This window comes from Rousettus aegyptiacus, unplaced genomic scaffold (assembly GCF_014176215.1).
Source record: "Rousettus aegyptiacus isolate mRouAeg1 unplaced genomic scaffold, mRouAeg1.p scaffold_m13_p_14, whole genome shotgun sequence".
NCBI lineage: Eukaryota > Metazoa > Chordata > Mammalia > Chiroptera > Pteropodidae > Rousettus > Rousettus aegyptiacus.
In genome coordinates, this window is record NW_023416289.1 from 39,964,507 (window position 1) to 39,981,358 (window position 16,852).

The following is a 16,852-nucleotide window of genomic DNA, read 5'->3' on the forward strand; positions in this document are numbered from 1 at the left end:
GCATGAAAGGTACACAGGAAGTGTGAGCGGAGACCTGGAGTTACAGACACTTAGGAAAAGTTTTCAGAGTAGTGTCCAGAAACCAGGTAGCTGAAGAATAGGCCTGTTGCCCGCCCAGTTGACACAGCTCCTGTGTGGGTCTTGCCTAAGAGGAATTTGGATACTTTCTTGTTTGGGAGTTTTTGATTTTTGATGTGTCCCCTTCTCAGGTTGACATCCTCTTGGCTCCTAGGTGCCTGGATGACACACTTGGATCTCTGGGAGCCAAGGGGACTTCCGAACCAAGAGGATTTGGGTCAAGATTAGTCTTTGGGGGAAGAAGAAGAGGGCTGGAAAAGTCACCGCAGAGTACAAATAGATAGGGTCTTAGACATCAAAGCCACGCCTTTTCCAGAGTGGGAGAGCTGGATTGGAAGAAAAGAGATCCTCGCGCCTTTTGGAGATATTTGAAAAATGCCTTGTCCACGCCCTCACCCTTAGGCACCCAGACACTGATTAGGTAGCTGTCCACAAGTACCTGAGATTTCCATCAGGGTCACCACCCCTACCACCCATCCACATTCTGACTTTGTGAGTCTGAGCTTGAAATGATATAAAGAGTCCATAGAGTCCTTTCAGCAGGTGAGCAGTCACTTTGTCTGGCTCTTGGAGGAGGTTGCCAGAGACCAGCAAGGTCAGGGCATGTGCTTGGGGTCACATGTCTGCTTAGTCAGGTCACCTGGTGCCAGGTCTCCATTAATTCATTCCTTTTCCCACAGTTTGCAGCCTCTTATTTCCCATTTTTGAAAAATCTTACCTTTAAATCTCTGCTTTAAATCGACTTCCTTTGGTCCTATGGCAGGCAGGCCTGAAGGACAGCGTCTTCTCATTCATCTAGGGTAGGTTTCTTGGTTCTAATCAAGAACTCTCTGGATTGGGAAATTGGAGGGAGAGTTGGTTTAGCCTCTGGTGTTGGCTTCACTTTTCTCCAAGGAGCTCAGCATATTCCAGAAAGGAGATCCTGAGAACAAAAGGCATGAGGCAGGCCTCTACCCCCTCAACACACACTCACCAGGCTAGTTTCAGCCGCTTCATTCTATCTGATCCCCTTGCTTCCTGTTCTAGGAACCTGGAGAGGTGTGGCTGGACCAAGACCTCCCCCAATGTGAGCAAGCTTCCTCCTCCTCCCACCACCTACTGCCACCACGCCAGGCAACATACTCAAGCCCTGGCCTTCAGGGGAGAGGTAACAGGAACCCAGAGCCGAGACCATGTGACGGCGCTGGCCCTCGCCACCGCCGTCTCCCTCACCCTGGCCCCAGGCCCGGCACCATGATGTTCCGAGACCAGGTGGGCATCCTTGCTGGCTGGTTCAAGGGCTGGAATGAGTGTGAGCAGACAGTGGCCCTGTTGTCGCTTCTGAAGCGGGTCACCCGCACCCAGGCCCGCTTCCTGCAGCTCTGCCTGGAACACTCACTGGCGGACTGCAATGACATCCACCTGCTGGAGTCGGAAGCCAACAGTGCTGGTGAGTCTCCACCCCCAGAGTTGGGAGCACAGCAGGAGGGATACCTGCAACAGGAACAGATGTCAGATGGCTGAGGAGGTCCACCCATCAATGGTGCTAAGAAATGTGGGTTCTAGGCTTATTGGTGGGTGGGGAGTCCCTGACCTCCCAGCTCATCATCATGGGTCTCCTGGGGCTTTGTTACCAGCTATACTCAGGTGTGGAATGGGATGGTAAAAACTGGAAACTACCCTAAGCAAAGGGAGCATCATATAGAGTGGCTTGTCTGGGTAGCTGAAAGGAACAGACTAGAGTCATTATCTATGAAAGGGAGGTGGAAGGTGAGCATTAATTCATTTCTCAAGTTCCAAGACATCAGAGCTAGGAGGGAATTTTAGAACTCTTCGAAATTTTTACAACTCATCTTATACTATTTTAACACCCCCTTCCCCCTCCGCCACCCACCACCCCAAAGGTAGGTTGGACTTAAAGGATAAACAGCTTCAAGAGAGTTTTAAATTTAAATATAGTCCATGTCAGTTCCCTAAGCACTCAGTAGAGAGGTGCTCTATGTCTTATGAAATTGGCATTGGGGTGGATAAACCAGACTTATCTAGAACCTCTCCCTAGGGCCCCAGGCATAAACTGGAGTCAGGCCAGAGAACTATCTCTAGGGACACTGTGGAAGCAAATCTGGAATTTTGGGCCTCCACGGGCTTGGATGGAGAGCCATTTCCACCATGGCAAGTAGGAGAGACGTAGGGCACAGAAGAGAGCAAGTCGTGTATACCTGAAAGCTAGCTGGAGAGGGGACCCAGGGACCCCATGTAAAGTGTGTCCAGACCCTTCCCACATTTTTCTCCATAATAATAGTTCACACACTGAGCCCTTACAGCAAGCCAAGCACTGGCTTTACTTGTTCAGTAACTTTGAAAGCCCTTTTGTTCTTTGGTGGCTCTAGAGTCAGACTGTCTAGGTTTGAATTCCAGTTTTGTCACTTGCTATATAACCAAGTAACTTAACCTTTCTGAGCCTTGGTTTCCTCATCTCTAAAATCAAGATGATACCTGTGCTTACCTTCTAGGGTGGTTATAAGCTCTGAGACTAGTGCCTGGCATGTAGTAAATACTTAGTAAATGTCGATCATTATTTTTATTGTCAATAACTCATTAGTCCTCACAACAACCCCATGAGATAGATACTGTTATTATCCCCATTATAAAGGCGAGGAAATCAGCGTGGGCTGCTAAGATTGGGATTTGGGGAGCCACAAAGCTACCTGGCTTCCCTCCTTTCCCCAGGCCTACCTGACTTAGTACCAGTCACCTTTATTTTACCCAATTTTTATGTACAAGTCACAGAAGCACCATAGTCGCAGGAGAAGATGATTCTTCATGCTAGAAGTCACACTGGCTTAAGTCCCAGTATGGTGAACAAAGAGCAGCAAGAACCCGGCTTAACTACAACAGGCTCAGAGCTCAGCCATTTCACACCCCTCCCACTCTTCCAACCAAGGAGGGCTCCCCTCTGCTCTAGCACCAGGGGCAGGAGTTCCGTGGTTATAGGATGGCTCTGCCCCTAGAGTAGGGGCTAGTTTGGGACAGGCCAGTTTCTTACATAGCTTTGTCACACCTCCACACTGCCCCATCCTGAGCAGGCAGTTGGTGAGCACTGGGTACCAACCTTGGCTATGTCAGAATCACCAATAGTGCTCATTGTATTTATTTATTAGGGCATTTCGTTTTTGCTTTTGGTTTTCAAAACTTATTATAAAATCAAACCATATAAAAGATGAAAAGTGAGATCTCCCTTCCAGACTTCTGTGTTCCAAATTCATGTATATTTTATGAGATATTCTGTACATGCGTGAGCACATACATGTTCTCCATACAGCTTTTTCATTGCTTTGATTATTTCAACACACAAAACAGAACACTGGATATTAACCAGCTTGCTTTTTTCACTTAACAATGTAACAACTCGAAGATCATTTCCATATTTAGCACATACACATGTACCTCATTGTTATTAACAGCTGCTTAATAGTGAGAATAAGTAATGTTTATAGAGCTCTACCTGTGTATCAGGCAGTGCTTTACCTTTATTACTCATTTGACCATCACAGCAGCTTTGTAAGGTAGGTCTTATTATTTTCTCATTTTACAGATGAGGCTGAGGTCTGGAGAGGTTTAGTGACTTGGCCTGGGTCATAGAACTGGTCAGAGGAGGGGATAGAATTTGACTTAAATCTCTTGCTCTTGACCAGCAGGCTCTATCGCATGGGATGTTCAGCCTCACTCTTACGAACAGTGCTATAATGAGTACCCTTTAAGCATCTCTAGGATAAGTTCCTAGAATCTGTGGGACTTCTAGTTTGAAGTTATGTGCATTTATAGTATTTGTTGTTATCACGTTGCCCTTGAAAAACACGGTACACATTATACCAAAAACACCCAGATGGTTTGCATTGGTGTGTTGGAAATAATCCCTAGCCAGGGTTGAGAATTGCTGTAGAGTGAATTAACTAATGAAAATATGTGAATCAAGATCTTTATCCACAGTCCCATGTCAGATGGTGAGACTATAACAAGCCGATACTAAGGTGGAGAGGTAGGGTAAACTTAGAATGAGACATGAGGAAGTGCCATGGTATATTCCTGAGTCAGCAGGAAACCTGCCAGGCTTAGCATGGCTGGAGAGAAATTCTCTAGGGCCTTGAATGCCTCTTTCCTGATAGATAGAGGGGCTCTAATACTAGAGAGGCCTGTGTCTCCTGACTTTCTCCCACCCACAAGTAGAGCAGCTGCCCCACCTTATTTGTGGAGGAAGGAGATACCTCCTGGGCTTGGGGCCCTCTCTCATGGAAGGAGCTGTATGTCCTCTGTTTCTCCCTCTTTGTTCATTATGGCCTTCCCATTCTCTTGTGTTTCTCATATTTGTATCATTGACAGAATCACCTGGTGGAAGAGATGACTATTAAAATCCAGATTCCTGGGCCCCTTACCCAAACCCACTAAATCAGAATCCTGAGGGGTCAGGTATGGAAACAAGGACCCAGCTTCTGCTGTTGACCAGGCAGTTTGCAAGGTGATGCCCTACTGGGTGATTCACTGGTCATAGGACATAACAGGGACAGGGATGCCCAGTAGCTCTAGACCCAGCTCTGCCACTGACACCTCCTGAGACCTACCCCACCCTTCTTGGGCCTGAGGCTTCATATCTGGATGGTTGTTCATGATACTCTCCCAGTATCTCTTGGGCTGTGGAAGAAAATGCCAAAGAAGGCAGAATTACAGCCTTGCTTTGGGGGCCCAGCATACTCTTCTAATGCAGTAGTTCTTAATATTTTATAGGATGGACCACTCAGAGAATCTGTCCCTTCTCCCCATCATGATGCAAACTTCCCCCACAAAACAAATCTTGAGTTCAGTCAGTCCACTAGTTTCCTGTTAAAAGCTGTGTATTACAAGGTCTGAAGTTCAGCTTTTCAGATCCCTTCAGGCCAGGAGGGCTGAACAGTGAGGCAGGTCCTCGGCCTTTTTCTGGGTTTGTGCTCCATGTCTCACCTACCCAAGCCTGCTACTTCCTCTAGTTCTCCCAGAGTAACCCTGGACTCAAGTTTGGGTTTGGGTCAGAGCTGCCCACCTACTTCTCAGAAAGGGTCGGGAGTGCAGAGGGCTTGGTCTAGGCGAGTGGGTTCCAACTCATACCAGAATCACCCAGATACTTTATATAAAGAACCTGAGATCTGGGTCTTATCCCCAGAGAGTCTGATGTTTTTTAAGCTCCCTAGTTGGCACTTGTGTGGATCCAGTGGAGAGCCACTTGCCTTGATGTTGACACTAATTGTGGGTGGGCCCAGGAAGGTGGTGAGGGTACTGTCATGTGACCTGTGGAGAGTGGGGGTTGTGGAAAGGGGCTCTGGTCTGGCTTACCCTTTCTTCCCAAGTAGCCAGGAGGGTGTATAGAAGTCCCCGACCCACACAGCCAACTTTGGTTTCATGGAAGCAGAACCCGAGACAACACCTTGGATTAGGCATGGAGAAGCCCCAGGTTTTCCCTTGTCATCCTTGTTCTTTCTCCCAGTGCTGTCTTCCCTGTCCATTTGAAGATATAACAATAATTCCGTCTCTTTTTTCCCTCTGCTGACTGGAACCAGAGGGTGGAGCCAGGGAAGCTGAACTCCCCTTCCTTCCTTGGTGCTATAACGTCCTGGGCCATGTTTCCTATATTTCTTTCCTCCTGTCTTCTTGAGTCAGAGTCCCTGTATCCAGCAGGCTTAAGCCCCTCCCTCTCTGGCACACTGAATCTGGGTGAGGAAACTGAGGTCAGGAGTGGGCCATGACTCAGTGAGTCACCAGAGCTCAGTTCTGATGCCTCCACCCTCCCCTTTGAAGCTCTACTGACACAGTTCATCAAAAATGTAAGCCCCCGGCCCTCCCCCATATTTGTATGAGCTGGAATGAGGCAGAGAGGGGCATGTTCTCAGCCAAACTCCAGCCCCTCTGACAGGTGTCTGAGGCTGCCACGATTGTTTCAGCAGCTTAGCGCATAGAAATGGGTTTGCTCTATGGCAGGCTCCAAGATATATTTGGGTCCTGTGATTTGTCAGGACCCAGGGTTATGACCTACTTAGCTCTGGTCACCTGGCCAAGAAGGGCACTCATGTACACAGTCTCCTTCATCCTCTCCATGCTTTTGGACTACAGTTTTGCAGATTAGTGAGAAGTAGCCCTGAGCATCACAGCATTCCCCAGCTCCCGTCCCATTCACCCACCTCCATAATTTCATCATTGCTCATTGTGCCTCTAGCTCAGAGGAACCAGAGACATGTCTATTTTTGGTAAATAACTATGTGAAATTTTCCTACCCTTGTTGAGAATCCTAAGGGGGAGCCCCAGATATGTCCTCCTCTGTGAATTGCTCCCCCAGCCCCAAAACAGTGTGGGCTCTAGGTCTTCAACCAGGAACAGCAATAACAGTTAAAATGCATGGACCACTTAACACAGGTGCTATACATGATTGTCTCATTGACTGTTTACAACTATTTTATGACATAGGGGCTTTTATTACCCCCATTGTACAGTAGAAGAGGCCAAAGATCAAAGAAGTTGAAAGACTGGCCCACAATTATGTTGATTTCAGTCATGGAGGCAGAGCTGGATTTTAGATCCAGACAAGTTTGCCTGTTGAACTTGTGCAGTCTGTTAAGACATGAGGCAGAATGACCTGAGGTCTGGGGGTCCTAGAGAAGGCACATTGTGTACACATAAACACCACTACCTTCCAGGGAATCATCTGGGTCCAATTGTGCAGGTATTCACTGGGCCCCTGCTACGCCTCAGCTCCGGGCCAGACTTTTCTGATCTGGGCAGGAAACTAGAAGTTCCATCCCCACCCGTCATCTGCAGTCCCAGCTGGGCTCACCCCAAGGGGCCTGAGGCTGCACAAATTCTTTGGACAAGTTCCAGTGTTCAGTGATGCTTCCCAGTCATGGGAGGCCTGCCTTCCCCACCACACGACTGCACAGACGTAGAACACGCACATTTCCCTAGGGTCAGCCTCCATTCTTCCAAAACCGCTCTCTCCTTTCTCCAGAGTAGAACAAGGTCCTTCACTGAACCCAGACCTTGAGGCTGTTCTGTCATATCCCCTGGCAATACCATGTCCCTCAGCCCTGGGGTCCAGACAGTACTCGGGTGGGGGAGGGACTAGACAAGGCTTCTCTTTCTAAGATGCTTCTGGCTACCCTGCAAGGCCTAACCAGCAGTGGTGGACAACATCAGGGTAGGGCTGAAGGGATAGGCTCACTGCTGGAGAAGGGAGGCAGATGTCGGGCATTGAGTCATATACCGAGCGCTTACTCTGGGCAGACTCTGTTAGGTGCTTTCCATGCATCGTTTCCCCAAATCTTCTCAGCAGCCCTTAAATCCCTCTTTTACAAAGGAGGACACGTATTATCCATGCAACTGCACGACAGCTGGGATGCACGTCGTTGACTTTCTGTCCCTAATTTTAATCACTATATTGTTATTATCAAGAACTAAAAACTCGGGCAGTACGACAGGGAAGTGTGATACCAGGGGGTTCCTTCGCATGTGATCCAGCGCCAGTGGGAGGTGGAAGGGCGGGAAAGGTGAAGGCTTTCCGAAGTTGGGAAGGCCTGTCTCACCTGAGGAAGATCTTTAGACCTGAGAGACAGCTTCCTGGTCATGGGGAGCTGGTTCGCGAGAAAATAGATGGAGGGGATAAGGTTTCCTAACCTAATCTTGCAGTTTCTGAAGGGGATCTGGAAAACCAGGGACAGGGGGCAGAAGAGACTTGGCGTTGGAGAGGTAGTAGAAGTTCGTGGGTGAAGTTCCTCCAGACAGACCTGGGTTCAGATCTTGGCTCTGTCTGTTTCCTCATCTGCAAGATAGGGATGCTAAAACAAGGTTGAGGTGAAGAGTAAAAACAATCATATTTGTAGCATAGTGTCTGGTGCCTAGTAAATGCTTGATAAGTACTGTCCATTCTTACAATTATTGTATAGTAAGCACAGTGGTCCCTCCTTATCCACGCTTGTGCTTTACATTGTTTCAGTTACCCACAATCAACCACAGTTTGAAAATATTAAATGGAAAAATTCCAGAAATAAACAATTCATAAGTTTTAAATAGTGTGCCATTCTGAGTAGTGTGATGAAACCTTGGACCATTCCAGTCCATCCTACCTGGAATGTGAATCATCCCTTTGTCCAGTGTATCAGTTATGAGGTATTTTGAGAGAGAGAGACCACATTCACATAACTTTTATTGCAGTATATTGTTACAATTGTTCTATTATTGTTGTTAATCTTACTGTACCTAATTTATAAGTAAAACTTTATCACAGCTGTGTACAAATAGGAAAAAATAGTATATATAGGATTTGGTACTATCCACGGTTTCAGGCATCAACTGGGGGGTCTTGGAACATACTCCCATGGATAATGGGGGGATTACTGTTCTGTTTGGGCCAGTACTTATGGACAGAGCATGAACTGATGACTCTGACTAAATAGATGAAACACTGGGCACTGCAACAGGGGTTTTCTAGGAAGGTTGGAGCAGAGAATCTCAGGCCAAGAAATCATGCAGTTCTGTGGCCAGGAATTGGGAGATATGTGTGAGTCATTTTCATAGAGCTACATATTTAAGGAGAATTGGACATTTATGTGAATTCCTAGGCCACAGATTTCCAAAGAGTTTATTAAAAGAAGGAGAGGTGCAAAAGGGTATATCTCAGGTATTTTTGCAAGACTCCCAGGGGTCAGGTGTTGGTCTGCAGTTTGGGCCGAGGAGACCAGAGGTCCTTGGAATCTTAAACCCTAAGGAAGTTGGGCTGAAACATCATCAAATGCAGAGGGATCCAGATCAGGGCTCACTTGAAATCCAGATGCCTAGAATTCTGAGGCTCTTAAGTACATGCCCATTCCCAGCCTCTCTGTTTCCTGGGCCGGGAATTGGCTTGTGCCTTTAAAATCTATGTGGGGATGTGGTTCCATAGAGTTGCAGTTAGCACGTCTGCTTTACATGCAGAAGGTCCTGGGTTCATGCCCCAGTGGAGGCACAGTCCATGGTCTGTAGCCATGCCACACTGAACAAGCTCGATGTCTGATCTCGGAAGCTAAGCAGGGTCGAGTCTGGTTAGTACTTGAATGGGAGACCACCCAGGAAGACCAGATGCTGTAGGCATAAATAATAATAATAATAATAATAATAATAATAATAATAATAATAAATAATCTATGTGGGATTTTAAAGGAAGGTGCCACGGTAAGAGATATCATACATGTGAGGCTAGATACAGCACTCACTTTATGCTCTATTTTGCGCTATGGTTTTACTTAATTCATAGCAGCCATGTTAGCAGGACTGATTTTGAGCCCCACATTATAGACAGAGAAAGTAGTGCTCAGCGAATTAATCACATTTGCCCAGAGTCACATCATGGTCAGTAAGTGGGAGAGAAGGGACCTAAGCCACATCTCTGCCTTTTCATTTTCATCACCTACCCCTCTGGGGTCCTGGCTCTGTCGGTTACAGCCAGCTCCTTTGACCCTTTGCAGAACCTCACCAATAGATCAGTAGTTCATCTCTCAGAACAACTTCTTCATTAGGTGTTTGCAAATTGTTACCTTGCCGACAGGTCTCAGCTCAGTTGCCTAAGAGTGAAGGCAGAGTTGGCCCCAGTCCTTGATCACTGTCTCTTTTCTCAAGTGTTGGTATTCTTTGTCCCTTTCCTTTGCCCTGTCAGCATAACTCCCCATTCCCTACTCCATTGAGCTGGGTAACATGAGAGGGGTAACAAGTTTTTCAAGGAAGACAGACCTGTAACAGTTCCTCCCAAGGCTTCCTTTATGTAATCAGCCTGGGACCTTATTCTTAGGGAGCTCTCTTCTAAATCAAGAGAAGAAACCTGGCTCATCTCCATAGGACAGAATCAGGCCCTCAGACCGTGGGAGGTTCAGCTAGTGACGTCTAGAAGGAGACATCACTAGATCACTGTGGCATGGAGTAGCCAGGAGGGGCCTCCTAGAGGCGGGCAGGTTTAGGCAGTTATAAAAGACCTAGAATTTGGATAGGAGGAAGGGAGCTAAAGCCTTGAATCTCAGCCTAAGTGTGGATGCTTGAATGAATGTGGCATGGAGAGAGCCCCGCAGAAGATGGGGATATCCTGAGCCTAGTCTTTATCTGGAGGAGGAGGGGTAGAGTACCCCGTAAATAATGGTGATGTTGGAAAAAAACTTGAGTCTGTGGGTACTGGTTACCACTGTAAACTCCTGGTTAGGAGCATGACATCTTGGTGTGCTTTGGAAAGATAAATCCGTCTAGGTTTATGGGATGGGTTGGAGTGGGGAGAATATAGAGGCAGAAAGACTAGTTAAAAAAAAATAGCGACTATGTATTAAATATGTTCTATATGCCTGGCCACTTTCCATTCTCTATTAGCTACTCGAATCTTAAAGCAACACTGTGAATTGGGTACTGTAATTATCTCCAAAGTTTTTCAGGTGAGATCAGTGCTAGGTGAGGTTCAGGGTGACTTGCCCAAGGTTCAGCTAATAAGTTGGGAGATCCTAACTATCTGATTGTGGAGCCCAAGCTGCCAACCACATATTCTGCTGTCCTCCCTAATCAGGAACTAGGCTGTGTGGCTAGAGGAAGAGTGTAGAGACCATGAAGATAACGGGAGGGGGTACGACAAGAAGAGTAGATCTGGAGACAGCAGAGGAAGCTCACATTCCAGAGTAGCAAGTTTGGCCATTGGGAGCCACAGCATGTTTTAGAGAGTAGGAGTGATGGAACCAGAAAAAATTACTCTGGAAGCAGTGTTTGATTTCACCTATATGAGGATCAAAGTTGGGGGTCATGAAAGAAGGGAGAGCAGATTGGAGCTGAGGGAACAGGCTCTCAGCACCTCTCCTGGGTTTATAGGAGTCTGCCACCTTGGCTCCCCTGACATTCCCTCTCATTCCCTCTGTAGCCATCGTCAGCCAGTGGCAGCAGGAGTCCAAAGAGAAGGTGGTATCCCTCCTGCTGTCCCACCTGCCCCTGCTTCAGCCACGAAACACAGAGGCCAAGTCGGAGTACATGAGGCTGCTGCAGAAAGTGCTGGCCTACTCGATCGAGAGCAACGCCTTCATAGAAGAAAGCCGCCAGCTGCTCTCGTATGCCCTTATCCACCCCGCCACCACGCTGGAGGACCGCAACTCGCTGGCCCTCTGGCTCAGTCACCTGGAAGAGCGGCTGGCTAGTGGCTTCCGCACCCGCCCCGAGCCCACTTACCACTCACGCCAGGGCTCAGATGAATGGGGAGGCCCTGCAGAGCTGGGTCCTGGGGAGGCAGGGCCAGGCTGGCAGGACAAGCCACCCCGGGAAAATGGACATGTGCCCTTCCATCCACCCAGCTCGGTGCCACCAGCCATCAACAGTATTGGGAGCAACGCCAATGCAGGTGAGAGGAAAGGGGGGTGTCCCAAGAGGCCATGCCCACTTAAAAAGGGTCAGACTAGGCTCCCTTTACTTCCTCTGTGGCCCTGTGCAAGTCACATAACCTCTGGGCCTCAGCTTTATCAGGCAGTGCAGAGGTTCTGAATTGGCATTCCCAGAGCCATATCAGACCCACAGGCATGTTTTATTGTCAAACTTAACAAAACTTTGATTTTTTTTTTGTTGTGTTTTTAAATAAATTTGGTGATATAAGAAATCAGGAATTCCCCCCCCAAAAATCCACATTTCAGCTTTTTTTGAAAAGTCAAAGGATCTGGCAGCTCAAGAGCTGTACTCCTGTGACAACAGTAAGATGGAGTTTAATCCTGGTCACCCCTTTAGACCTTACATGTATTTCCCAGTCAGCCTCTGCCCTCACTGCGCTGCCATTGGACATGTCTGATACCTGCCTGGCCTCTGAAGGCATTGAGTTAATGACCACAATCTGAGGTCCCTTCCAGCTCAGACATTTCTGGATTTTTGTATCTAGCCTCTGCATAAAGGGTTGTTTGTGAGAAATCTATGTTTGTAAGCCTGTGTGTATTAGTTGTAATTCATGCTGAAAGGCGTTAGTAACATTGTTGTGCATAGAGTGTACCGCATACACTTATATAAGCACTTTTTAACACGTGATCTCATTTACTCATCACAACCATATCATTATTAGCCCCATTCTACTGATGAGGACACTGAGACTCAAAGAAGTGAAGTCATGTTTTTAAGGTCACACATGGAACAAGTGGTGGAACTGGCCAGGGTTCAGACCCAGCATTCTGTTGCTAGAACCTGCCTCTGACCACTACACCAGCCTCCAACTAAGTGGTTTTGAAAGGACTGTCTTAGTAATCATCTTAGGAGCTGGGGTGATCAGGAGGAGCTGGTACTTCAATGAGTTTTTGAAATATTAGTTGACAATATATTTTAGCTAGATTTATCATCATTACTATATATTCCCAACTCATACCATTAGTTTGGAGTATATAGTAATAATGATAAATCTAGCTAAAATATATTGAGCATTTAATCTTTGCCAAGAACTGTTCCTGAGAACTTTGTACCTATAAATCCATTGACTGAGTCACAGAAATGTCACTTGTCCAAAGTGGCATAGCTAGAATTTAAATCCAGGCAGACTGGCTCCACAGCTCATACTCTTAACTACTATGCGATACAGCCTCCGCCTACAAGTGACCCTCCCAGAGATGCCCGGACCTCATCAAGGGGCAGATAATTACACATTCCTTCCTCTCCACGATGGGGACAGCAGCTACTACAGGACCAAGCTGCAGCACTGTTGGATAGGGGATTTGAACTAGAAGAGAGAAGAGAATTGGGCATTCCAAATGGAAGGCACAGCATGAATTGAAGGCATTGGGATGGCACATTGGAGGGGACAATATACAGACGGATCCAGCAGGGCTGGAGAGGTCCAAGGATTTAAATGAGTTATAGAAGTAGCAAACATACGTGTTTTACCCTGTGCCAAGGACTTCACATGGAAATAGAGGCAGGGGACAAATGGAGTCATGCAGCTAATAGTTGGCAGAACCAGGATTTAAACTCAGATGTGTCTTGATTCCCAGATCTCAGTATGTTGGGGCCACATTCTGGGGGGTCTTGAAGGATAAGATGAATCTTTTCAATTTCAAGCGGTTGCAGGAAACAGGAAACCATTAAAATATTTTTGAGTGGGGAGCAAGGTTTGGCCTAAAAGGGCAGACAGAGTGGGTTTGGGGTGCTGCCAAGAACAGACCAGGGTTTCTTGGAGAGTGCAAGGCCCTGGATCTCTGGCGGGCATTCCTGTTTTTATAGTTCTGATGCTGTGGTCGGCCTCCACCCATGTGGGGCCAAGCAGGGCTCCTCAGGAACTTCAGGATCATTCTAATCAGGGTAATTTCCTGGCCTCTCAGCCTTGCCTGCCTCCTCCTTGGCTGAGAAGGGAGGAAGGAGGAGACCAGAGGCACCAAGACAGGCATAAAAGGGCCCAAGTTGAGGGTTCCCCCACCTCCTAGGGCCCAGAGTGTGCCATCATCTTCTGGGAGTTCAGAGGCTTGGAAGGAGCAGAGGACTCCTGAGGTCACAGGCAGGGGCAGAGGCTGGCCTTAGGGGTCAGGTCACTGTACTATCCTTTCCCTCGGTGACTTCCTGGCTAGGAGCATAAATATCGTCACAGATGAGGGAAAGTACTTTGGGATCTGTACTAGGTTGGTCCTCCTCACTGGGCTGATGTCAGTGGATCACTACCAGAATCCTAGCCTTTCCATCAAAAACAAAGCTGGTTGTCTTCTGCCTCTGCTTCCCAACTCTGTGGGAACTAGGGCAAAGGGCTTTAGTTCCCTGGGCCTTGATGGTCTCACCTAGCTAGGCTGAGGCTTTTGGTTTTATTTCCTTTTTCTTTGATTTGGGGTACTCTGGATTCCCTATGTTAAGCTCAGAGGCCCTGTTAGCACCCTTAGGATCACAGGTGTCCTCCTTTTGGCCTTCAGGAAACCTTGAGGGCTCCCGTGCATCATGCTCTACTCCTGATCCTAGGTGTGCAGAAATGATTAGGCAGGCTTGCCATCCCACATGAGCCAGAGTCCAGTGTGAGAAGCAGCCTAGTGAAAAGGGCAGTAAGTACTGGGCTTGAGATGGCCGCAGTGCAGGGGACCAGGGAATGCAGAGGAAGGAGTGAAGGCTGAAGTGGGTGGCAGATAAGGGTAGAAGAACAGGGAGCTAGGCAGAGGAAATAGCATCTACAAAGGTCTGGAAGCTGTCAGAAACTCCCCTGTCCTGAGAATGGCTAAAAATCAAGTTGGAACCTTCCTTCTACCTCAGCAAATAGGATGGACGGAGTGAAACGTCCTGTGGAGGGGCCTGGATTCACCCTGATTTGGGCTCATTCCAGGAAAAATCTATGGGACGTGGTGAAGCCCAAAGACAGGGATGTTGAGGAAGCAGTTTATGTGTTTCACTCGTTACTTTACAAGTACTTCTGAAGAAAAGCCTCTGCTCCAGGCCCCATTGTATTTGCTAGGGATAACAATGTCTAGGACAGGACAGGTCACTTCTGTCACAGATCTTCTATTGCAGCAGGGGCATATAGTTAATAAGCGCATAAACAAATAACTAAATAAGATCATTTCAGGTTGACATAAGTGTTGTAGGACAGATAAAGCAGTAATGTGAGAGAGTAACCAAGATTGGCAGGGACAGCTACTTCAGACTGAGGTGTCAAGGAAGGCCTTGGAAGAAGTGATGCTTGCTGAGATGAGACCTTGAGGGAGCCAACTGCCAAGATCAGGACAAGAAGAAAGAGTGAGTGCAAAAGTCCTGAGGCTGGAACAAGCTTGGGTAAACGGAGATGAGGGCAAAGGCATGTAAGGTTTGAACAAGAGGGCAAGTTGTAAGTGATAAGAGGTCTGAGGTGAGCAGGGCCCAGGTCCTGCAAGGCCTTGTAAGAGTATGTATTTTCTTAGCTAAAGGGAAGCCACAGGTAGGATTTAAGCAGGGACTGACTTGGTCAGATTTGCATTTTTAGAAGGATCAGTATGGCTGCTGTGAAGTGAATGGAGTATAGGAGACAAGCAGTGAGGCGGCCATTGCAGCAATTCCACCTAGGGAATTACTCAGATCCATGGAGTCAGCAGAGGAAGTGGAAAGGTCCAGAGAAGTGGCTGACAGCTTGCTGATGGGTTGGGCATGGCAGTTGGTGGGGCAAGGGAATGAGCATATCTGGTAGGTGGTTCCCCTCAGACGCCAGGGTCCCTTCTCCTTGTCGGCTTCTGGGGCTGAGCTGCCATCCATGGCATTGGCTGGGGAGCATCATGGTCTCCTGTGGTCAGATCCCCAAGCTTGACATCTTCCCTCTCTCCCCTCTGGCCAGGTCTCCCTTGCCAAATCCACCCCAGCCCGCTGAAGCGCTCCATGTCGCTCATTCCCACGAGCCCCCAGGCTCCTGGTGAGTGGCCGAGTCCGGAGGAGCTCGGGGCCCGAGCTGCTTTCACCACATCCGACCACGCACCCCTCTCGCCCCAGAGCAGCGTGGCCTCCTCTGGCAGTGAACAGACGGAGGAGCAGGGCTCCAGCCGGAACACTTTCCAGGAGGATGGCAGTGGCATGAAAGGTACAACGGGAGGGCAGCACTAAGACCCTCCCCTAGAGGCTTCTGCAGACCTTAGAGGACAGGGAGCTTGCAGCTGCTACCCAGCCTGACCCATCTCCCCTCACCCCTCCACCCCCATCCCCCATTGAGTCCTCTCCCAGAGAAGGGGACAAGTCTGAGTGGAGTAGATAGCCCCCACCCTCAGACACTCTAGTCTGACAGGAAAACAAGGACACCTAGGTAACTGATGGAACGAACTGCTGACCTTATGCCCTCCCCCCTTCTCCACAGATGTGCCCTCGTGGCTCAAGAGCCTCCGTTTGCACAAGTATGCCGCCCTCTTCTCACAGATGAGCTATGAGGAGATGATGACACTGACTGAGCAGCACCTGGAGTCTCAGGTAAAGCTAAGGGGACCATGAGGGCAGGATTGAGGGCAGCACCATTTTGACATTACCCTTGCAGCCTGAGCTGCCTCCATCTCTTTGGGCCTTGTTGGGACACCCCAAGTACCTCAACCTCCCATTTCTAGTTTCCTGTCCCCATTTCCCCTGCCACAGAATGTCACCAAAGGTGCCCGCCACAAGATAGCCCTGAGCATCCAGAAGTTGCGTGAGAGGCAGAGCGTCCTTAAATCCCTGGAGAAGGTGAGCACCTGGTATCTCCATCTTTAAGGTCAGCTGGCTGTGTACAGTACCAGTAGATTGAAGGCTCTGGGTCATCCTTGCTACCCATGTGACCTCCCCTTGGGACCGCCCTAGGCCCAGGGAGCCAGGCTCTGAGGGCCAAGTGCAAGTCAGATCACAGGGCTCACTTGCCTGTGGCTAAGAAACCCCCCTCCCTGTCTGTCCTGGTGTGCGTCTCCAGACTCTGTTGACTCAGCCTCTTCTCTCCTCTTTTCGCTTTTCTATTTCTGACTGGTCTTTCCAATAGGGCAGAGTGTCTCCCTGTGTGCACGATCTCTCTTTCCATTGGTTGGTTTCTCATCTACTCATTGTCCTATATCTGCCTCGATTTGCATTCCTTTTTCCCTTCCCCTGCCACTTGCCTTCTGGTTTTCCCCCCTTCTCTGCATCGTAGTCCAGATCCCTGGGTCTGAATCTGGTTCCGTCCTTGGCAAGACCCTAAGACTCTAGCATGAGACCACCCTCTCCTGAGCTCCATGGGGCTCCGCCTTGAAAGGGGAAAAAGGGAATGTGTGTATTTGAAATTGTGTATATAAATATATATGGGCGTGTGGTGCCTTTACCCGCCTTCTCTGTGCTGGAA

At 48.4% G+C, this 16,852-nt stretch overlaps 1 protein-coding gene across 4 annotated transcripts in view; it reads left to right on the plus strand.

The window, feature by feature from the left end:
• SAMD4B (sterile alpha motif domain containing 4B) overlaps window positions 1–16,852 on the plus strand; it is a 35,418-nt gene that overhangs the window by 11,403 nt on the left and 7,163 nt on the right. For all 4 annotated transcript variants that reach the window (XM_016166778.2, XM_016166777.2, XM_016166776.2 and 1 more), the window contains 5 exons: window positions 1,105–1,507; window positions 10,994–11,464; window positions 15,365–15,604; window positions 15,875–15,984; window positions 16,144–16,230. In XM_016166778.2, coding sequence (XP_016022264.2) covers window positions 1,312–1,507; window positions 10,994–11,464; window positions 15,365–15,604; window positions 15,875–15,984; window positions 16,144–16,230 — 1,104 coding nt within the window. In that variant the 5' untranslated portion in view covers window positions 1,105–1,311. The remainder of the gene's footprint in view (window positions 1–1,104; window positions 1,508–10,993; window positions 11,465–15,364; window positions 15,605–15,874; window positions 15,985–16,143; window positions 16,231–16,852) is intronic.